Below are 22918 nucleotides of genomic sequence, written 5' to 3'. Positions count from 1 at the left end.
TGAGCAAACCCTGATGAGAGGGCAAAAGGCAGGAGCCTTACTAAGGGTGCAGGCAGGTGAAAGTGGGAGTGAAGGGGAGAGGCAGGGCCAGGCCAGATGAATTAAGGGCGCCGGGTGAATCCCTGTGGAGTTTTGTCAAAGTGAGGGCGTGGTGTCAGGAGCACCCGTTACAGGACTCCCTGAGGTGCAGGGTGGGGAGAAAAGAAAGTAGGATTCGTTTCAGCTGAAACAGTTCTGAGTACTGTGTACACCAGATGAGAAACACAGCCATAATACAGCTTGGTCTCTGTGCTTTGACGGCCCCAATGAAGAAGGGACTGACTTGGCACAAGTACCTGCCCGGCAGCAAACAGATGGGCATGTGTAACGACAGCATGGGGAAACCCAATCTGAGCAGAGGGCAGCAGGAGGTGAGCCCCAGAGCTCTGGAGTGGAGGAGGGAAGGCCGGAGGGCTCCTAGAAACTTCCTGAAGATGCAGGGGCCCCAAATTGAAAGATTTTCATACGTGGATGCCGTCAAGTGACTCGCAGTCTTCCTCTATCGAGGGATGTTTCTCTTCCTTCCGTTATTGTTCTCAGAATTGTTTGTCATGGCTCTGTGCACCCAGAAGGTACACAACAGACCTGTTTATATGTGAATGCATAAGCCTAATACATTTCTAAATCAAGTAATGGTTGTCATCAAGGTGAACTTGCTTTCAGAGAATGTTGGACAGGATGGTGGAACAGTGCTTAAGGATGTGTTTTCTTTTTGGCCATTTCCCTTGTAGATTTTTCAGGGAGCCGATTAGCTCTGCCCCCTCCAGAAAAGCCAGGGTCTCCTAGTGGTACCTGTTAGGGAGGTGATGTAATCCAGGGACATAATCAACTGCCTCCCAGCCAGACAAGCAAGCAGTTAGCACCTCTGGTGGCTCCAAGGGCTCTAAACAGATGTAGGTGACATTCTTTGGAATATGTCTGTGTTACAGATGTGGACGAGTGTGCAACGGATTCCCACCAGTGTAACCCTACCCAGATTTGCATCAACACCGAAGGAGGCTACACCTGTTCCTGCACGGATGGCTACTGGCTGCTCGAAGGCCAGTGCTTAGGTAATAGAGAAACTCTTGAAAGTGAAAGATTGCCTGGGGGTATTGTGAATTGTGGTCATGGCTGGGTGGCCTAAGGGCAGTGGGCTTTTCTTTGGGGCTGGGGGTGGCAGAAGACTGTTGAATTTACATGGAGCACCATCCTTTAAGATCACTTGTCACCGTCACCGCATCACGGCATGTCACCACCAGGGATTTCTTTAACCCACTTTCTTATTTCTGGGCTTCTCTGATTGCTCAGTTGGTAAAGAATCTGCCTACAATGCAGGAGACTCCAGTTTGATTCCTGGGTCAGGAAGATCCACTGGAGAAGGGATAGGCTACCCACTCCAGTATTCTTGGATCTACCCAATCCAGTATTCCCTCATGGCTAAGCTGGTAAAAAGTCTGCCTGCAATGCGGGAGATCTGGGTTAGATCCCTGGGTTGGGAAGATCCCCTAGAGAAGGGAAACGCTACTCACTCCAGTACTCTGGCCTGGAGAATTCTATGGACTGTACAGTCCATGGGGTCGCAAAGAGTCGGACATGACTGAGCCACTTTTACTTTCTCTTATTTTTATTATGACAATGGTGGTGGTTTACTCACTAAGTTGTATCTCTTGCAACCCAATGGACTGTGGCCTTCTAGGTTCCTGTAGGTTCATGGGATTTCCCAGGCAAGAATATTGGAGTGGGTTGCCATTTCCTTCTCCAGGGGATCTTCCCAACCCACAGATCAGATCTGCATCTCCTCCACTGTAGGTAGATTCTTTACCACTGAACCACTAAAACATGTTTTTGTCCAGTCCCAAATGCAGACAAGCTTGCAGAAGCCTGGCTCCCTGCTGTTGACAGTTGGGATTAATCCATCATGGCTGCAGCTGCTTACCCTGCTTTTCAGGCCCTGAGCCTTGAGGTCTTCCTCCCTTTCGCTGCCCTGTTTATATAGAGTCTAATAAAGACTCTGCCATGATAGGAAAGTGCTTTCCAGGCCTTCGTCACTGCCTCTCCATCATCAGAATTTTTTAATGTAATTTTTAAAGGTTCATATTTGGTCTTACCTAGACCTTCTTTCTGCCTTTGGAAATTTATAACAGAGGCAGGAAGTGGTAGAGGTGTGGGTTGCTGCTGCTGCTAAGTCGCTTCAGTTGTGTCTGACTCTGTGTGACCCCATAGACGGCAGCCCACCAGGCTCCCCAGTCCCTGGGATTCTCCAGGCAAGAACACTGGAGTGGGTTGCCATTTCCTCCTCCAATGCATGAAAGTGAAAAATGAAAGGGAAGTCGCTCAGTCGTGTCCAACTCTTCATGACCCCATGGACTGCAGCCTACCAGGCTCCTCCGCCCATGGGATTTTCCAGGCAAGAGGACTGGAGTGGGGTGCCATTGCCTTCTGTCCCTAATTAGAAATCCTACCGAGAGAAGGGAGTGCTCGCTTTGTCACAGAAATGTCCCAGGTCTCAAATGTGAATCAGGGGATTCAGATCTAACATCATCTCCTTCCAATACCCCACCAAATCCCCCACCCTATGCCCACCCCTCTAGCTCTGGTCTTTTTTAAGAAGTCAGTCAGCACCTATTGAGAATTTTCTCCCTTGCAGTTGGCATCAGCTATATGATCCCTCTGTTTATTTTTTCTGGAGGGCTATTTTCCTTTCTTCCCCTCTAGTCTTTGGTTTAGCCAAGTAAATGCATTCATAGCAATCTCTAGTTGTCATTGCAATTTCTCTTCCTAGGATATAATTTCTTTCCTGTTTCTTGGAAAAGCCCTTAAAGTTTAAAGTCTCAAGACACTGTTCTGTTGCCTGAAAGTCAGTCCTGGAGGTGCTAAGAAATAAATCCAAACAACATCATGGAAACAAACAGATAAAAAGATTCTTTTTTCCCATTTTCTCCTGATTGAGACTGTGTTGAGGTCTCCTGTAGAGCCCTGCCCAAAGAGGCCTGACAAGCCAGCTTGGACCTCACTTGGTTCTCCTTTCCAGGCACCGAAGAGCTGGCTGCACACGGGCATATGTGAATATGATGATTGCTTTGCATTTTAACCAACCTCAGCTATTATGGAAAATCTGAGGCCACTGATTTGAACATAAGCAGATCAGTGTGAGTTATTTGTATGGGAACTCAATGTGTAGCATTTCAGAGCTGGAAGGGATGTTATATATTATGTCATCCACCTTTTATAGAGTTGGAAACTGAGACTCATAGAGGAGGGACATGCTGGACAGTTAGTTGGGTCTAAAATCTGCATCCTGTTTTTCAGTCCAGTTTTTTCCTCCACAAGGGGGTGCTAGAGAAGACCAGGTGACCGGGACACGCAGGCCAGATTGCAGAGACCTTGGGGCCAGGAAACCCCTCCCCGTCTGAGTGGGGACAGTAACTGGGACATTCCGCCCCCAGGAGGGTTGTTCTTATTCACAGAGCATGAAGCTTTAGGAAGGATGCTCCTGGAGGCCTAATTGGTGCTGCACGCACAGTCTGCTTACAATTGACATCCAAAGTGAGGACCTTTCCTCAGTATGGCTAAACTTGTGCCTTCTCCTGGCCAAACTTTTCTTTTGCTTTCAAGGTGCAAATTCCATAGCCATCCACCACCCTTTTTGCATGACTTTGGAGGCATTGCCTTTGCAGAAAAAGAAGGGCCAGGGGATTGCCTTTCCTCCAAGCCACCCCTAAGGCAGAAGATGCCCTCTTTTCCCCCTGCTATCTCTCTGGGCTTGGGGATGCACCCACGTAAGAGTCAGGACCAACAACTGCACAAGTCAATGTGCTTTCCACGTGGGAGCTGCATGCCTCTCAGCGGTGGGGTGAGCTGGGTTAAGAGTAGCTGCCACTCAGAGATAAAACGGAATGACAAGGGCAGGGCACAGCTTCTGAGGGGGGCTGAATAATGAGTAATGTGGAGGTGGGGTCCCTTCTGGCAGTTGTTCAGTCATTCAGTCTTGTCCAGTTCTTTGTGACTCTATGGACTTCAGCTCACCAGGTTTTCCCATCCTTTACTCTTTCCTGGAGTTTGCTCAGACTTATGTCAATTGAGATGGTGATGCCATCCAACCATTTCATCCTCTGTCCCCGCGTTCTCTTCCTGCCCTCAATCTTTCCCAGCATCAGAGTCTTTTCCTATGAGTCAGCTCTTCTCATCAGCATCAAAGTACTGGAGCTTCAGCATCAGTTCTTCCAATGAGGGGCTACTGCTTTCTGGCAGTAGGTGGTAGAAGCCAGGCACAGAGAAAAGTTCTAAGCTGGTCTTCAAAACCCTGAATGGACCCTGGTTCCAAAGGAACTGGGATACCAGAGGGGGAATGTTTAGGAGGAGTTGAGCATGAAATAGGGACCCATTATACCTATAAGTCAAGTGAGAGCTTAGTCCCCACCTGGAGGCTTCATTCAAAACATCCTATCTTGCAGGAGTGATTTCTCCAGCCCATCAGCCTGGGGTGTTGGGAAGTGCTTTCCCATAACCTCAGACACCCCATTGACTGGTACATGTCAGCCTGGCTCTGCTAAAAAGAACCATTCACCCACATAGCTGCTTGCTCAAGAGAAACTGGTTGTAGTTTGAAAAAGGTGTGTTTATCCAGAGTTTTATGGCTGCTGTGCTACAAAGAGGAGATTCAAGGTGAACTCCAGCATCCTTGTGCTCCTGGGTTCACAGGTCTCCAGACTGCAGTGCTCCCCAGCTTGGCCTAGCCTGTACTCAGTCTTGTTCCCAACAGCCAGACATATTCATTATTTATTATGATTTTTAAAGAAATAATTATTTAATTGGCTGTGTCAGGTCTTAGTTGCATCATGCGGGGCCTTTCGTTGAAGCAGGCAGGCCTTCTGGTTGTGGTGAGTGGTGACTTCTCCAGTTGTGGTGCGTGCATTGAATTGCCCCATGATGTTTGGGATCTTAGTTCCCTGATCAGGGATTGAACTCATGTTCCCTGCATTACCAGGTAGATTCTTAACCGCTGAATCACCAGGAAGGTCCCCATATTCATTTTTAGTGGAGCTGGCAAAGAGTCTACAGGAACCACGCTATGGAATCCTTTTACACTTTAACTTGTCCATTCCCAGGGCAGTGACATGCTCCCGTAGAATCTTACAGCGACTGTCAGGGTTGGATCCGTCTTAGTGTTAAGTCTTGGATTTGGATGAAATCCTAGAGGTCACCTGGACCAACGTTCCTCTCTAAGCAAAAAATTTTTTTCTGCAGCTTTCAAGATAGGTTCAGGTGTTCACAAGACTGAGACAGGTCAGGGAGGATGGTGGGGAGATTGAGCCTGGAATCCAGAGGGTTGTCACTTTCCCTGAGGCTTAGTTGGTGCTGTCTTTGCATTAGCTCCCTTTTCGCTTCCCTTTGTGAAGCTGTTCCAGAAGAGACGGGCAGTAATGATGCTGGGGGTGGCACCAGTGATGGAGAAGAAATTTCTTACCTTGCTTGCGATTCTGTTTCCAGACATTGATGAATGTCGTTATGGCTACTGCCAGCAGCTGTGCGCGAATGTTCCCGGATCTTATTCCTGTACATGCAACCCTGGTTTTACCCTCAACGAGGATGGAAGGTCTTGCCAAGGTATGTGACATGAATGATAGCTTGAACACAGTGTGAAACCCTAGATGCTGTCTTCTTCAGAGTCTGACAGCTTATGTCGGTGGGAAACGCCGTTGTTAAAGTGTACTTCCACTCACTGCCCGCTCATGCTGTTGCTTACAGAAACCTGAGATCCTAACTGAGCTTATGTGAAACATGTCAGGATGTACTCTGCGCATTTACTGAGATTAGAACCACATCATCCACCAGCTGGGAGCTTACGATTTCATGGATTTTACTTCTCTCTGTGTATCCGCTGTCCACAAGTAGCCTTGCCAACATTTTTGATCAGTCAGAAGCTTTCTCATATGTCCTCTTAGGCTGAGTTCAATTCCCAAGGCCCAAAGAGGGATAAAGAGAGAGGGCTCCTGATTCCTGATGAAATGCGAGATATTCACATACATTTTATGCAAGGGTTTCACAGGCAACTTTTAAAAAATAATAATTTTCTTTATTTATTTTACTTTTGGCTGTGCAGGGTCTTCATTGCTGCATGGGCTTTCTCTAGTTGCAGCAAGCAGGAGCTATTCTCTGCATGGGCTTCTCATTGTGGTGGCTTCTGTTGATACAGAGGGCGTGCTCTAGGGCTTGGGGGTTTCAGTAGTTATGGCACATGGGCTGAGTTGCTTAGAGGGATCTTCCTGGATCAGGGATGGAACCCTTGTCTCCTGCATTGGCAGGCAGATTCTTTACCCTGGAGCCACCAGGGGAAGCCCCACAGGCAACTTCGATGCCTGTCATTATAGCTTTCCCTTGTCCATGCCAGGAGGGCCTGTTATTTTAAAGAGTAATAGGATGGTGATAGTGGTAACTTCCCTTACAACCCGACATTCCCCGCAGTAACAGAATGAAACAAAGGCATTTTCTGACTTTGACATGATCGTGTCACATACTGATAAGTAAGAAAAACAAGTTCCAGGCTTATGGCACTTTCCAGCTGAAGATATCTTCTGCTCAGGAAGTGAACAGGGGACTTAAGACCCAAAGAATTAGCGCAAGTCCTGCCTGGCCCCCAGCTCCCCACCCCCAGCCCGCAGCCCAGGGCCGCCAGTCCCTGGCAGCTGCCCCATCCAGGGTGGAGACAGCGCCAGAGACTCAGAATGAGGTCTTTGTTTGGAGCCTGCCACCAGCTTTTGCAGGATCCATTTCCTTGTCACAGCACTCGAGGTCTGGCTGGCAGGCTCCTGGCCAGCTAGTTGGAGGATATTATGTCTCCATTAGTTTAATCGTATCTAAATCATTGAGTAAACAGGAAGGCATCAGCGTTAAAGAGCTGGATCCTGGATTCTTTGTCAGTCTCTCTTCCAAAGCTGGTTCTGCTGTTGTTCCAAGAAGTCTCGACTGTGTTCCTCATGCCAGGAGAGGTCATTTTCTCCTGAGAGCAGAGGCTGGCCTGGGAGGTTGAGGGAGCTGATTGGGCAGGGGAGCAGGCGCCTGGCTCCTTTGCTGCTGTGACAAGTGGCTTAGCGCAGATGCAGGCTTCTCCATGCCAGGGCTGGAGGTTTGAGATGCCAGCTCCTCCTAAGGCACAGCCAAGCACAGAGAAGCCCAAAGGCCCTTGTGTCCCGTGGAGAGCATCCTCTGACAAGGAGCAGTTAACATACCTGGCTCCGGGTCCAGCAGTGTGATAAAGCGACAGACACAGCACCCAGGCCTGGACGCAGGCACTCGGCCACTGGGATATCGCATCAGCAGGGCCCACGGCACACAGGATGTGACAGACTCCAGCAAGCTTTTGTATTCCTAACACCTCAAGCAAGGTAGAGGGCTTTGCCCTCGTCGAAGGATTGTCACGTTTGTTCGTTTCACTGAGCCCCAACAATAGCCTTGTGAGGTAGGCAAGGCAGATGAGGAAATCAGGCTTCAAAGAGGGTAAGCAACTTGGCCAGAGTCACACAGCTAGGTGGTGGCAGAAAGGAGCGTAAAGCCCAAGAGTCCAGTCGTCCTGTCCAGCAGGTTGGAGTGGGGAGCGGGTCTGCTCCCACAGGATTCAGAAGGGCCCTTGGGCAGGTGTGGAGGGCAGGGCTGGCCAGAGAGGGCTGCCAGGGCCCTGGGGGCAGAAGTGCAAGTAGCTGAAGCTGTAAGAGGGCGGGTCTTGGGCTTGCTCTCCTTGCACAGCCAGCCTCTGGCTGGAAGCCAAAGACTCGAGCCCTCCTTCTCCTTGGTGCTGTCCTGCCTGGACAGCCTGGCATCACATTTTCCTGGCCTCCTGGGTGGACAGCCTCTAGACTTCCTTTGCACTGGTGGAGACTGGCATCTCCCTGGACTCGCCCTGCATGGCCATCTATTTTTTTTGCCCCTCTGAAAGTTTCAAAGATGCCAGGAAGTGGAAGGTATGTGGATATGGGCTTGCCCTCTTCTGTAAGAAAAACTTCTCGAGCCACTTCCCTTTTAATTCTGAAAGCATTCAAATTAAGAGTCTGAAGAGGTTTACCTGGACTTTGAAAGGGATAGACATTTTCTCAGCTGGCACTTTGGCCATTGTCATATGGAGTATCGGGGAGAGGAGTTTAAAATGGGTCAGCCAGTGCCATTGTACCAGTGGCTCCCTTCTTGCCTCCCCTTCTCTGAGCTCTGCAGAATGAACCCTGTATATTGTAGAAAGACCCCTGACTCACGTCCCATTTTCAACTGTGCCCTTCCTAGCTTGGGGACTTGGGCACATCTGTCAACTTCGAAACCAAGATAAACATCTTCGTTGACATATAAGTGACATAAGATGAACTGCACTGTTAAAGGCACACGATTTCATGCACTTTGACATACATATATCCCCACGAAACCATCGCCACCTCAAGATAGTGAATATCGCGTGCGTGTGTGCTAAGTCGCTTCAGTTGTGTCCGACTTTTTGCAACCCTATGGACAGTAGCCTGTCAGGCTTCTCTGTCCATGGGCTTTTCCAGGGGAAAATACTGGAGTGGGTTGCCATGCCCTCCTCCAGGGAATCTTCCAGATCCTGGGATCAAACCCTCATCTCTTATGTCTCCTGCATTGGCAGGTGAGTTCTTTACCATTAGTGCCACCTGGGAAGCCCAATGAATATCCCATCACTCCTTAAAGTTTCCTTGGGCCCTTTTGTGGTTCTCTCCTTAACCTACTGAACTTGTAACATGGGGTGATGGTCCTGAGCCCAGGCTGTAAGGATTCGGTGAGTACGAGATCCTTCTGTAATTATCAGTGACATTATTTATGTCCATCTATCGTAGTCGGCTCAGGCTGCCATGACAAAATGTTATACCATAGACCGTGGTGGCTTAGACAACATAAATTTACTTTCTCTCAGTTGTGGAGGCTGAAAGTCCAAGGTGAAGTTGCCAGCATGATTGGCTGCCTGGGTGCCTCTTGGCTTGTAGGTGGCCACCTTCTCCCTGTCCTCACACAACAGAAAGAGCAAGAGCAAGCGCTCTAGTGCTTCTTTTCATAAGGACCCCACCTTTATGAGTTCATTTAACCTTAATTACCTCCCAAAGGCCCCATCTCCAGATATCATCACATGTGGGGGTGAGGGTTTCAACATATGAATTTTGGAGGGGACACAGTTCAGTCCACAGCGATAGTGAATAGTTATTTTTTTGTAAATTATCATGCTTATTTACCTCTTTGTCTGAAACTTCAAAGTCAGTGGGGGTGAGGTAAGAGCTAACTGGGGATGGGAAGGAGCAGATGTAGCCTAGAAATTCCCGTTGGCGAGCCTTGGAGAGTAGACTTCCTTGGAGGTGTAAACGTGTACGTGTCTACACACGTATATGAAATGTATACACGCCGTTTCCACCCTTCCTAACTTGCAACCCCAGAGGGGATGTGTGGATGGAGCCCATTCTTCTTCAGTGAGCACTTTGGGGTCTGAGCTCTCCATCTGACAGGTCCTAGATGGAGATCCTTGGTATCTGTGGGTCTGGTCTCCTGGTGGTAGTGGATTTTGCTGCTGGTGCATTCTTCTGCTGAGTGAATACAAAGTTCTCTTGTGGGAATGGTTAGTGATATGCTTTTGTTTTTTTACAGATGTGAATGAGTGTGCAACTGAGAATCCCTGTGTACAAACCTGTGTCAACACCTATGGCTCTTTCATCTGCCGCTGTGACCCAGGATATGAACTTGAGGATGATGGCGTTCATTGCAGTGGTAATGAGCTTGGCTTTGGAGACTTCCACTTGTCCTAGGGGCACTGGGACAGGGGTTTCTTCACAGGTGTTTCCTCTTATTTCCCAGACAGATTTCCAGTTTGGGACATTTTCCAGTGCAGCGGGATTACAACCACACAAAACAGAGATAAGTCACTTCCCAAAGGTGGCACGCAACTGCACGTCCCTAGTTATTTGACCCTTAATGCAAAAATCAGCGGAGCTAACTTTTAGGATCTGACATGGGGTTGAAGAGGAAGAGGAATTGCCTAATTTTGCATGCTGGTTTGAATTATCTGTCTTCACCCAGCACTGAGTCAAGTCATGGGAATAGGGCAGATAGTACTAATAGAATAATAGCAGAAATAAAAGCAAGTCTCACAGGGTAGGGTTGGGAGGGGGAGTGTTGAATGAATGAGATTGTGTATATAAACTATTAAAATCTCTATAATCAGTGCCTAACTTTAGACCTGGCCCATCATGAACATGCAGTAACTAGTTTTCAGATCAACTAATGAAAGATTGGATGTTGAATGAATAAAATCTTAATTTATTGTGAGAACACAGATGGCTCAGTTGACCTTTTGTAAATTCTTTCCAAGCCCAGGAAGCTATGACTCTTTGCTCATGCTAGCTTGTGGACTCTATTATAATTATCTTAGAAACTTGTAAACTCCAGTAAACTCCTTGAGAATAGGAGTAGCTTCTTACTCCCATCTGTTCCTGTAGCATTCTGCAGAGGGCCATGTATAGTTCATTCTTTGCTCCATTTCTCCTTCTCTTTTTTCTTTTCCTGTTTTTTTTTTTTTTTTTAATGTTGACTTAAACTCCATTCTATTCAGTTTTAGCATCATCAGCAATTGTGAAGGAGCACAGTCCAAATTAATGATGCTTCACTGTATTTTTCAAAACAAGTGGGCCATATCCTAGAGTGTGAAAATCTTTTCGTCCTCCAGAATAGAAAGTTTCCTAATCCTGGATTTCACTGTAACAGGAACTGACCCAGGCCATGAATGGAACTTGTGTGATAGCTTCAGGTAGAACTAGAGTGTTTTGGGGACGGAATTCTCTGAAACAAAGGAGCTCTTCTCCCCAGGGCCAGGAAAGACACAGCCACAAGCAGGCAGTTACAGAGAGCCTTAGGCCGATTAAATGTCAGTCCCAGAAATAGCCGTAAAATATACTCAGGCATAAAAAGCTACTTTCTTCCTAGATTTCAATCCCTGTCTCTCCCCACCTCCTGTGGCATTCCTTTGGGGAATCTGGGCTAAGGAACTAAGAGGTGAAAAGTTTAGCATTACGGGATGGGGTCCTTCAGTTTTGGAGAATTGTCTGCACATCCATAGATGTGGCCACCTGCAGAGAAGGTGTGAGAGAGTGACTGAAGAGTCAGACGGAGCCAATTTCAAATTCTAGCTTTCCCGTTCAGTACTTTCCCTGGCCAACTCAGTTCCTGAGCCTCAGTTTCCTCATTTGTTAAAAAAACAAACAAACTAACAAACACCTTCACTGGCAGTCATAGAGATGAGATGAGCTGGGGGACCTAAGTGTCATTTGTGTTAACTTACTTTCTCTAAGCCTAAGTGTAAGAAACTTTTGGTTTTTCAAGAAGCCATCCTTGGTGTTTTGGCAAAGATTTTTAGTTGACTCACTTTAACCAAAATGGTCATTGTTTTCCCCATATTCGTGATGATGCAATCTTCTGCAAGATTCTGAAATCTTTAGGTAACCCTTGTCTACTGTGGGCCTGGGCTTCCCTGATGGCTTAGCAGGTAAAGAATCTGCCTGCAAAACACGAGACACAGGAGACACAGGTTTGATCCCTGGGTCAGGAAGATCCCCTGGAGGAGGAAAATGGCAACCCACTCCAATATTCTTACCTGAAAAATCCCATGGACAGAACAAATCTACCCTCTGTTGAGGAGCCTGGCGGGCTACAGTCCATGGGGTCGCAGAGAGTCAGACGGGATTCTCGGGGATGTTTGCCGGGAGCTTGTTGTCTGTCCCTTCCTACTTGCTCCCTTTCTGTGCTGCTTGTTTCCCAGCCAGGAACTGTGACCTTCACTGTGTTGTTCCAGCTGCTGTGGCCCCTCCGTGCAGCCCCATGTCCCTTAGAGATTTGCTAAGTGAGCTGACCCAGGAAACCACAATGGATTCTCATGTGGATGCTTGAAACTGTGCTCCTTGCCAGAAGCTGGCCTGTATTTCTTTTTTATTCCTGCTTCAATCTTTCATAGTAGTTTTTATTGGCGTCTAGTTGCTTTACAATGTTGTGTTCATTTCTGCCGTATGGCAAAGTGAACCAGCTATATGTATATACACGTCCCCTCTCTTTTGGACTTCCCTTCCATTTAGGTCCACCACAGAGCACTGGGTAGAGTTCCCTGTGCTATCTAGTCTGTTCTCGTAAGCTATTTATCTTATACATAGTAGTGTATATACATTAATCCCAGTCTCCCAATTCTTCCCATCCCTATCTTCCTCCCTTGGTATCCATACATTTGTTCTCTATGTCTGTGTCTCCATTTCTGCTCTCCAAATAAGATCATTCATACCATTTTTCTAGATTCCACATAGATGCATTAACATATGATATTTCTTTCTGACTTACTTCACTTTCTTATTTGTTGTTGTTCAGTTGCTCAGCAGTGTCCGACTCTGCGAACCCATGGACTGTAGCACACCAGGCTTCCCTGTCCTTCACTATCTCCCTGAGTTTGCTCAAACTCATGGCCATTGAATCGGTAACCTCTGTGAGCCTCAATCTCCCCTCTGTTGAGTATGGTTAGTAATAGTACCTCTTTCTAGGGCTGAGGTGAGGATTGAATGCCATCTACCCATCTCGTTCTCTGCTGTCCCCCTCTCCTGCCCTCAGTCTTTCCCAGCATCAGGGTTTTTTCCAATGAGTTGGCTCTTCACATCACATCACATCACATCAGGTGGCCAAAGTACTGGAGCTTCAGCTTCAGCATCAGTCCTTCCAATGAATATTCAGGACTGATTTCCTTTAGGATGGATTGGTTTGATCTCCTTGCAGTCCAAGGGACTCTCAAGCATCTTCTCCAACACTGCAGTTCAAAAGATCAATTCTTTGGCACTCAGCCTTCTTTACAATCCAACTCTCACATCCATACGACTACTGGAAAAACCATAGCTTTGACTAGATGGAACTTTATTGGCAAAGTAATGTCTCTGCTTTTGAATATGCAGTCTAGGTTTGTCATAACTTTTTTCTCTAGGTCCATTGTATTTCTGCTTGTGGAGGATGGAGCCACAATCCTTAGTAAAGTCTGGGGTTGTGACTCTAACATAAGCAGAGGGGTCTGTTAGGTGGAGGTGGTTGCCATCTCTCCATCTGCAGTGGGGCAAGCCCCAGCCAGGGAACTTCCCAAGCCCAGGACTCCCCAGATCCACCAATCTGGAGTCTGATTCAGGCAGGATTTACTCAGAGACATTATGGCATTGTGTTGATGAGTATAGAATCCAGAGTCTGGCTGGCCAGGTTCAGATCCCAGCTCTACTGCTTACTTGTTATCTGTAAATTTAGTCAAAGTCCCTAACCTTGGGACTTCCCTGGTGGTCCAGTGATTAAGACTCTGTGCTTCCAATGCAGGGGGCAGATTTGATCCCTTTTTGGGGAATTAAGATCCCACATACCGCATGGCGTGGCCAAAAAGTAAAAAAAAAAAAAAAAAGTTACTTAATTTCTGTGAGCCTCAATCTCCCCTCTGTCAAGTATGGTTAGTAATAGCACCCCTTTCTAGGGCTGAGGTGAGGATTGAATAAGATGAGGTGTGTAGCGCATGTAACCCAGGGCTTGATACACAGCGAGCTCTCAGGAAATGACAGGTTTTACCACTGCCTTCTACTAAAGGTATGAATGGAATCTACACGCTTAACAGAAATAAACAGGATACTCTGTTAGGATGGCTGGGGCCAAGACCAGACTCTACAAGGCTCCCCAGGGAGCGGGAGTGGGCAGGACAGAGCAGATCTGACTCACTGAGCGTGCTTTAACTTTTCAAAGCAGCATCTCAGTTCTGCTGGCTCATAACCCATCGCCCGGAGGCCCCTGGGAGAGAAGGAAAGGAGTTTTCCCTTCTCGAATGTGAGAGACAGCAGGCATGTAACACAGAAATTATCACATAGTGGAGGAGCAGCCTCCCATGTGCGGACACCCTCTCTGGGTGATTCCAGAGAGCAATCCGAGGACATGTCACATGGGGAAGCCAGTGAAAGCAAGTTTTCGGGAACACAACAAATGAAAGAAAAACATGTTTTCTTTGGCGTGCTTATCGCGTGAGGCTCAGATGGGGGTTCTCTTGCCAAACGCTGTGTGTGATGAAGAGTTGGCGTTTCTAGAGAGCCTGCTTTTGTATCCCTGGCCACAGTCTACAAGTTCAATGCTTCCCTCTTCAGGTCCCCACCTCTGTGGCTGGAGAGTGGCCCAGTGCCAGGTCCCACATCCCAGACCACCCGAGGCAGGCAGGCCACCCCATGCCACACAGAGTTTTCCCTTTCAAGGAAGTTTTTTTTTTAATATTTATGTGTTTATTTGGCTGTGCCAGGGCTTAGTTGCAGCTCATAGACTCTTCCGTCTTCATTGCAGCATATGACATCTTTAGTTGCAACATGTGAGATCTAGTTCCTGGACCAGTGATGGAACCGGGGCCTCCTGCATTGGGAGGACAGAGTCTTAGCCACTGGACCGCCAGGGAAGTCCCTCAGGGAGGTTTTTGGACACAATGTCGTTTTAATAAAATTCGCACCCCCTGGCCTTCTGGAGATGTCCCTTTTAGCTGTGATTTTAGGAATAATATTGGTTCTCAACTTGTGGGCGATTAGAGGGGAGTTAGCACTGGTAACTGGGGCTTCCCAGGAAGCAATAGTGGTAAAGAACCTGTCTGCCAATGCAGGAGACATAAGAGACGCTGGTTTGATCCCTGGGTCAGGAAAATCCCCTGGAGGAGGGCATGGCAACCCACTTCGGTATTCTTGCCTAGAGAAATCCCATGGACAGAGGAGTCTGGCCTGCTGCAGTCCGTGGGGTTGCAAAGAGTCAGACATGACTCAGTGACTAAATAACCACAAGGCACTGGTAAAGTTGCCCTTTCAGAAGACTAGGTCCGCTGAATGTTTTTCAGGTCTGGGGAAGAGCTCTGCACCCAGAAAACTCCAGCAGACAAATCTCACCTCCAGATGTAGAGGGTAGATTCACCTACAGGGCAAAATGAGACAGTGATGAGTAGGTGATGTAGCTGAGCCAGAGGCAAAACGGTGTTGGAAGCTTAGTGGCGACAGAGTTTAGCTTCATGAAGGAGAGAATTTTCTACCAATTAGAGCTGCCCAATTATCAGTGGGCTTCCTTGGTAGGTAGTGAGCTCCCCATCACCAGAATTATTCAAAAATGAATTGGAAAACTTCTTGGCAGAGAAGCTATCCTATGTGTCAGGAGAGTGTGGTTACTCTTGTTCAGTTGCTAAGTCATGTCTGACTTTTTGCGACTCCATGGACTGCAGCACGCCAGACTTTTCCCTGTCCTTCCCCGTCTCTCTTCGTCATGCTCAGACTCATGTCCATTGAGTCAGTGATGCTATCCAACCATTTCATCCTCTCGCATCCTCTTCTCCTCCTGCCTTCAATATTTCCCAGCATCAGGGTCTTTTCCAGTGAGTTGGCTCTTTGCTTCAGATGGCCAAAGTATTGGAGCCTCAGCTTCAGCATTAGTCCTTCCAACGAATATTTAGGATTGATTTCCTTTAGGATTGACTGATCTGATCTCCTTGCTGACCAAGGAGAGTGTGCAGGCTGGGATAAATTAAGCTAGAATAGCACTAAGTTCCCATGCCCAGGTAGTTTATGATTATAAATGGAGTGTGTAACTTGTCTCCCCCAGATATGGACGAATGCAGCTTCTCTGAGTTCCTCTGCCAACATGAGTGTGTGAACCAGCCGGGCACGTACTTCTGCTCCTGCCCAGCCGGCTACATCCTGCTGGATGACAACCGGAGCTGCCAGGGTGAGGCTGCTAGAGGGACCCAGCTAGGGGAGGTGTGAGATGGGGCTGGCTCAGGGGGCCACCTGGATGTCTTTGCCTGGGGAAGGTGGCAGGGGTGAGGGTGTGAATGGGTGCTGGTGACTCCCAGTGCGGCAGGCTCTGGGCAGGATGCCTGGGCTGGTACCTTCCTGCCCTGCAGCCCCATCCTTTGGCTTCAGAAAGGACAAGGTCAGTCTCCTTGTTGGAATGCCCTCTGCAGATACACACAGCTGGTCCTGCCTCCCCAGGCAGGTCTCTGTGGCCCCTCTGAGGAAGGCTCCATACCCCACCAGGACCTCTGATGGCCGGGTCGTGGTCCATGAGCTGGTTTTCTCATGGTCCCTGGACTGCAGCCTGGTCAGCCTTTCTTTACCCACTTCCTAGAGAATGGACACAGGTGGAGGGACACCTGCCTCAAAGGGTTGTGACCCCCGGTTGTGAAGGGGGTGGTATCTCCCCAAGATTGGCTGCTCAAGATGATTTCCTGCCCATGCTCACCTACTGGGGCGGATGGAGGAGGCTGGTAGCTGGGCAACAGATTCATTTTCAGCTCCTTGGACCTGCCTTATCCCAACACCAAGCAAGAATTCTCCACACAACAGTGCCAAGCAGTAGAAATATATTGTGAGCTATAAATGTGAGCCACATATGTAGTTGAAAATGTCCTAGTAGTCACATTAAAACAATAGAAAGAAACAGGTAAAATTAATTTTAGAGCATATTTTATTTAGAGCTATATATCTAAAATATTACCAGTCTACCATGTACTCAATATAAAAATTAAGGATGTTTTACATTCTTTGGCTTTACTAAGTTGTTGGACTCTGATCTGTATTTTCCACATCTCAGTTTAGACTAGTCACATTTCAAGTGCTCAGTGGTCATGTGTGGCCGGAGGCTGCCATACTGGCTAGTGTAGCTCTATAGAAAGACCCAGGCAGCCTCCACCCCCACTCCCACCCGTCTGGCCCCGGGACCGTCACCTCGGAAGTGCTGCCTGGCTTCAGCCTCTTGTCTATCATGCATTTCAGACATTAACGAGTGTGAGCACAGAAACCACACGTGCATCCTGCAGCAGACCTGTTACAATTTGCAAGGGGGCTTCAAGTGCATTGACCCCATCCGCTGTGAGGAGCCTTATCTGCGGATCAGTGATAAGTAAGTCACGGCTTCCCCTGGGGAGATGGGAATGTGGACGAGGAGCCTGTTTCAGAGATCAGCCAGTGTGGTGTCAAGGAGAGAGTACCTGCCAGGGTAATGGGAGATGTGGCCCACTGTCTCCTACACAACAAGGGAAGCCTGGTGTGCTGCAGTCCATGGGGCCGCAAAGAGTTGGACACCACTGAGCGACTGAACTGAACGCAACACATGCGTGCCCCCCCCCCCCCGCCACACTTCTCTACCGTTCCCCCGCTCATGCCAGAGCTATATGGAGATTCTCTAGAAAGCTAATCAAGAGGAGAGGTGGGGTTCATGAATCTCCTTTTCCCTTTAATGACTTTGTCCTGGATGTTGTTGCTGTTTTGGTGGATATACAGGGTCTTTAGAGCTGGGCTTCTCAATGATCACGTGCATAGAAACCACCTAGGGATCTTGTTAGAGGCCCAGTTCTGATTCCATGGGCCTGTTCTGGTGTGAGACTCGGCCTTGCAGACAAGCCGCCAGGTGAAATGGATGCATTCAGTCTTCCTGGACCTTATTGGGAGTAGCGAGGGGCTGGACAAGTCACTAGAGAGTTCTCGTTAACTGAGGGTACCTAGCTTGCTCTAATCAAGTTTTTGATGTCACAATAGTGATTGAATGAAATCACCAGATGGCAAATATTTAGTTGAGGTGAGAACCGAAGTGAAGACAACCTCTACAGAGTGAACACACTAGAACAGTGGTTTTCTGCCCCCGTGTACCAGGAATTCCTCTTCTTACTGTTGGGTTCCTATTTAACTGTCTTAGTTCCACTGTAGCCTGCATGCATTGCAACAGGTGCATGTGTGCGCGCGTGCACACACACACACAAACACACACACACAGATGTCTTCTGCCCTCCTCCCTTCCAGTCACCTGTTTACCACCCCCACATCTCCCAGCCCTCCCAACTGGGATACAGGGATGAACGGACACGTCCATCGTGCATGCCCTCTAAGGACACAGCTCCTAAGAGGAATTCACGCCTTACCAGTGTGCTTCCCGCTCTGATCAAAAGCTGGCAGAAGAGGACAAAGCAGGAACAGACAGGTCCTAAAGGAGTCTTTGCTGGCTGCTAAGCGCTGTGCTTCTCAGTAGCCCTGTGGAACAGCGTTCTTTGATTTCTGGTTCCAAGGCCCTTTGTGGCAAAACAGAACTCTGCCCTCACCGACTCCCATTCCTGGTTGTCCCTGGGTTTCTCCAGGTCTCAGTTGTCTGTGGTGGGGACCTGCCCTGAGCCGGTGTTACTGGCGGGGCCCTGATGAGCCGCTGAGAGCCCTGGGAGACTCCTGCACCCTGCCTCCAGGCCCCATTCCAGTTTCACTCCAGCCGCCCTTATCCAGCTCATTTCCTTGTTCAGGTGTCTTGTATTCCTGCCAACCTGAGTGTGACCTGCTTTCACCTTCACCCACATCCCAGAATGTCCCGCCTCCCGGCTTCTGTGCACACATCTTCTGCACATGGAAGGCTTTCCTGCCATTGCCACAGGGACAGAACTGCCCCGTCTTTCAGATCTGGCTGCCAATGCCACCTCCCAGCTGTTTGCGATCCTCTTCAGCTGGGAGCCATCTCTCCCTCCTCCAAATCTCTTTTAGAAAGCGATTAGTTTCTGTGTGACACGTGACATTTTAATGTGGCTATTTTGGCACCCGGAACATCTTGACTTGGCTGTTTGGATGGAGCCTTAAAAAAAAAACAAAACTTTAAAAATTCCTTTTTAAAAAGTAATTGTATTTATTTGTTTATTTTTGGCTGTGCTGGGTCTTCATTGCTTCTCGGGCTCTGCTTTAGCTGCAGTTAGCAGGGGCTACTCTTCCTTTGCAGTATGAGGGTTTCTCATTGCGGTGGCTTCTCTTGGCACATGGGCTTAATTGCTCTTTGGCGTATGGGATCTTCCCAGACGAGGGATAGAACCTGTACTTCCTGTATGTGGATCCCACCTCTCCTGCAGGCAGATTCTTTACCATTGAGCCACCAGGGAAGGCCCTAAAAATTCTTTTTATACACTCACCTATTAAGTGTTAGTCGAACTCCTGGTCTGTGCCCAGTGCCAGGTGCTGTGGTGTTTGTTCTTAAGCTGGTGGAGGAGAAAGACAATGAACAAATGGTCACGTAATGAATCCATGATCCTCGATGGTAGTAGGGGCTGTGAACAGGAAGAATGGAAATTTACAAAGTGAAAGAGTAGGCTGGACTTGGTCTAGTCTGGGGAGTCTAAAAGCCCCTCTGAGTAAATGACCCTTGAGCTGGAATGGAAAGCTGAGTTGATGTTAACAGAGTAGAAGAGCAGAGGAAACAGCGTGTTTAAGGCTCTCAGACAAGAGTGACCTTGATGACTTCAGGGACAGGAAGAAGCTGCAGCCTCATCAATGACATGGACAGTGACCTGTGAGGAAGTTAGAGAAACTAACAGAGACCAGACCCCATGAGGATTTAGAGGCTAGCGTATGTGTTTGGTTTTTATCCAAGTTGCAATGGGTGCCACTGTAGAACCTTTGAAGCAGGATACAGACATAATCTGATTTATGTTTGACGAAGGGCACTCTGCCTGCGGTGTAATGGGTTGGAGTGGGAGAGCCTTCTGTTCATCAAGGAGGCTGTCACAAGGTCCAGGTGAGACAGCGAGGCGGGGCACGGACAGCAGAGATGGAGTAGCTGGATTTGGACTACATTTTAGAAATAGAACGGATAGATTTTGAAGATGGATTGGAAGTCAGGGGAGAGTGACAGAAACAGCAAAACTTACTCCCAGTTTTGGCCACCAAGGCATACTGCTGCTGCTAAGTCACTTTAGTTGTGTCCAACTCTGTGCGACCCCACAGATGGCAGCCCAACAGGCTCCCCCATCCCTGGGATTCTCCAGGCAAGAACACTGGAGTGGGTTGCCATTTCCTTCTCCAGTGCATAGATCAACAGATATCCTCATCCTGTTATGCACTCGGACCCCTAGGGGGAATCTCAGGAATGAGGGGAGAGATGGGGGGGGGAAGTGATACAGGATAAATCCAGGGGTGTCTGTAAAACGCATACCTTGGTAATGAGTCAACTTTGTACTATGTTATACTATGTTAAGTATATACATAGTTAGACTATGCTATTACTAGTGTTTCAAATGAGATGTGTTGTATCAGACATATTTGCATCTATGATTTATTTCTCCTATTAAAGAGTGAACTTAAGATCATTAAATTTATCATTGCAATAAGTGTCCTAATGTATCTTGTATATAGTGAGTTCTGATGCTTTGTTTAGAGAAAGGAAATACCCAATTCTATTCCACACAGACTGGGGTAAGTACAATAGAAAATGTGAAAAAGACCACTCAAGACCCAGCAATCTATTGTGATTTCTCACTTTTAAAGCTTCTCAATGAGTATGGATGGTTGGGAAGTGAAGGGCTATGCAGCACACTTTTGCCAACTAAGTATGCGACCAACATGAAGTACATTTCAGGATGTCCCAGTGTTCTGAAAACCAGACAACTCAAGTTTATGCTTTAGTAGCAGGACTGTCTGATTGGCCAGAACAGGCCGTTCTCTAGGAAACAGAGGGCTCACCTACACGCTGGAGAGTTTTTAGGCCAGAGACAGAAGGAGAGGGCCCCCACAGTCACAGCATTTGGATGGTAGAAATGGGGTGTCCTCCTTTCCCATGTTTCAAGCACACAACCAGCATCTGGAAAGGATCTGCCACTTTCTCACATGATTTCCCTTCCTGACAGCCGCTGTATGTGTCCTGCGGAGAATCCTGGCTGCAGAGACCAGCCCTTCACCATCTTGTACCGGGATATGGACGTGGTGTCAGGACGCTCTGTTCCCGCTGACATCTTCCAAATGCAAGCAACAACCCGCTACCCTGGGGCTTATTACATTTTCCAGATCAAGTCTGGGAATGAGGGCAGAGAATTCTATATGCGGGTAAGAGGGGGTCTGAGTGGCGGTCACCATCTTCCGCAAGGTGTTCTCGTCTAGCCTGGAGTATGCTTCTAGAAACAGGCCAGAGTGCAGTTTGGAGGGGTGGGTGTGGAGGCAGGAGGGGAAAGTGGATGGGAGTCAGGGCTCCACTGTCCTGGTTCCTCTCACTTTCTGAGTGGCCTTGAGAAAGTTGCTCCCTCTCTGTAAGCCTCAGGATCCTTACCTATGCAGTGAGAAATTAGGCCAAGATGCAATGGTAGGTCTCTTTCTTCCTGCAATTCTTTGTATTTTTTAAAACCATTTTTTAAAAATTGAAGTATAGACAATTTACAATGTTTTGTTAGTTTCAGGTGTATAGCAAAGTGATTCAGTTGTATTTACAGATATAGACATATCTATATCTATGTCTATATATGTATATTCTTTCAAGTCCCTGGGCTTCCCAGGTGACTCAGTGGTAAAGAATCTGTCTACTAATGCAGGAGCTGTAGGGGAGACAGGTTCGATCCCTGGGACAAGAAGATCCCCTGGAGGAGGAAACCCACTCCAGTATTCTTGTCTGGAAAATTCCATGGACAGAGGACCCTGGCAGGCTACAGTCCATGGGGTCACAAAAGAGTCCAACACGGCTGAAGCAACTGAGCATCCACTCACACACGCATCAAGTCCCTACTATTTGCTTCTAGAAACTGACTACAGCAATGAACAAAATGGTCCCGAATCCCTGCCTTCATGGCACTTACATAGCTGTGAACTTCAAGGCATTCCTCAAAGAAGTGGGCTCCACCTGTGTTGTCCAACACAGTAGCCATATGGTTCTTTAAATTTAAGCTAATGAAAATGAAGTAAAATAAGCAAAATGAAAAATTAGCTTCTTTCATTGCACTAACCACATTTCAGGGGCTCAGTAGCAACATGTGGCTGCTGTATTATTAGCTTGGATATAGAACATTTCTGTCACTGTAGAAAGTTTGGTTGGCTAGCATCGATTTAGTCATATCAGGATAAATTGATGTGGATTTATCAGGAACAGATTTTAGAGCACACATCCTAAATGTATTTGCCTATTTGTAAATTACACACATGTGATACTGTACCATTTCTATTATTGAGCTTCATTTCCCTCAGCCTCTGGAGTGATCACATGTCTTTGGAGCCCACTGTCTTACAGCTATGTTTTTCACATTTCAGCATGAATTTGGATGCTTGTTGAAAAAGTGAATCCCAGAACTTCCTCTCTAGAGAATTTATTTCAGAAGATGGGGGCTAAGACCTAGTGTATCGGTTTCTGATGGCTGTTGTAACAAATTGTCACCAGCTGGGGGGCTTAGGACAACAGGAATTTTTTCTGGAAGCCAGAAGTCTGAAATCATTGTCACTGTGCTAGAATCCACCCACTGCTCTGGGCTTCCCAGGTGGCGCTCGTGGTAAAGAACCTGCCTGCCAACGCAGGAGATGTAAGAGATGTGGGTCCCATCCGTGGGTTGGGAAGATCCCCTGGAGGAGGGCATGGCAACCCACTCCAATATTCTTGCCTAGAGAATCCCCTGGACAGAGCAGCCTGGCAGGCTATAGTCCACGGGGTCAAACAGTCAGACACAACTGAAGTGACTTGGCACACCCACGCACGTGCTGAAATCAAGATGTCAGCAGGGCCGTGCTCCCTCCAGAGGCTACAGAGGAGAATCCAGCTTCTGGCGCTGCCAGTCTTTCTTGATTTGTGACCACACCACTCCAGTCTCTGTATCTGCTGTCACAGTCCCTCCTCCTCTTCTGTGTGTATCAAATCTCCCCCTGTCTCTTAGAATGTCACTTGTCATTGTATTTAGGGCCTACCCAGATAATCCAGGATAATCCCCCTGTGTTGAGATCCTTAACTTAATCCCATCTGCAAAGATCCTGTTTCCATATAAGGTAATATTTATAGGGTCCAGAGATTAGGACTTGATACCCTTGGGGGCCATGATTCACCTTGGGAATCTACATTTCTAATGAACACAGTATGTGATCCTCCA

The 22918-nt window shown here is 47.8% G+C and overlaps 1 protein-coding gene across 4 annotated transcripts in view; it reads left to right on the top strand.

Moving 5' to 3' along the window:
- FBLN5 (fibulin 5) overlaps positions 1-22918 on the top strand; it is a 92466-nt gene that overhangs the window by 55941 nt on the left and 13607 nt on the right. For all 4 annotated transcript variants that reach the window (XM_012098939.5, XM_012098938.4, XM_027957332.3 and 1 more), the window contains 6 exons: positions 969-1091; positions 5512-5628; positions 9652-9771; positions 15667-15789; positions 16839-16965; positions 20711-20906. In XM_012098939.5, the coding sequence (XP_011954329.1) occupies positions 969-1091; positions 5512-5628; positions 9652-9771; positions 15667-15789; positions 16839-16965; positions 20711-20906 (806 nt within the window). The remainder of the gene's footprint in view (positions 1-968; positions 1092-5511; positions 5629-9651; positions 9772-15666; positions 15790-16838; positions 16966-20710; positions 20907-22918) is intronic.

This window comes from Ovis aries, chromosome 18, assembly GCF_016772045.2.
Source record: "Ovis aries strain OAR_USU_Benz2616 breed Rambouillet chromosome 18, ARS-UI_Ramb_v3.0, whole genome shotgun sequence".
Classification (NCBI taxonomy): Eukaryota; Metazoa; Chordata; class Mammalia; order Artiodactyla; family Bovidae; genus Ovis; species Ovis aries.
Note: the sequence above shows the minus strand (reverse complement) of the source record. Positions and strands in the feature narration are given on the sequence as shown.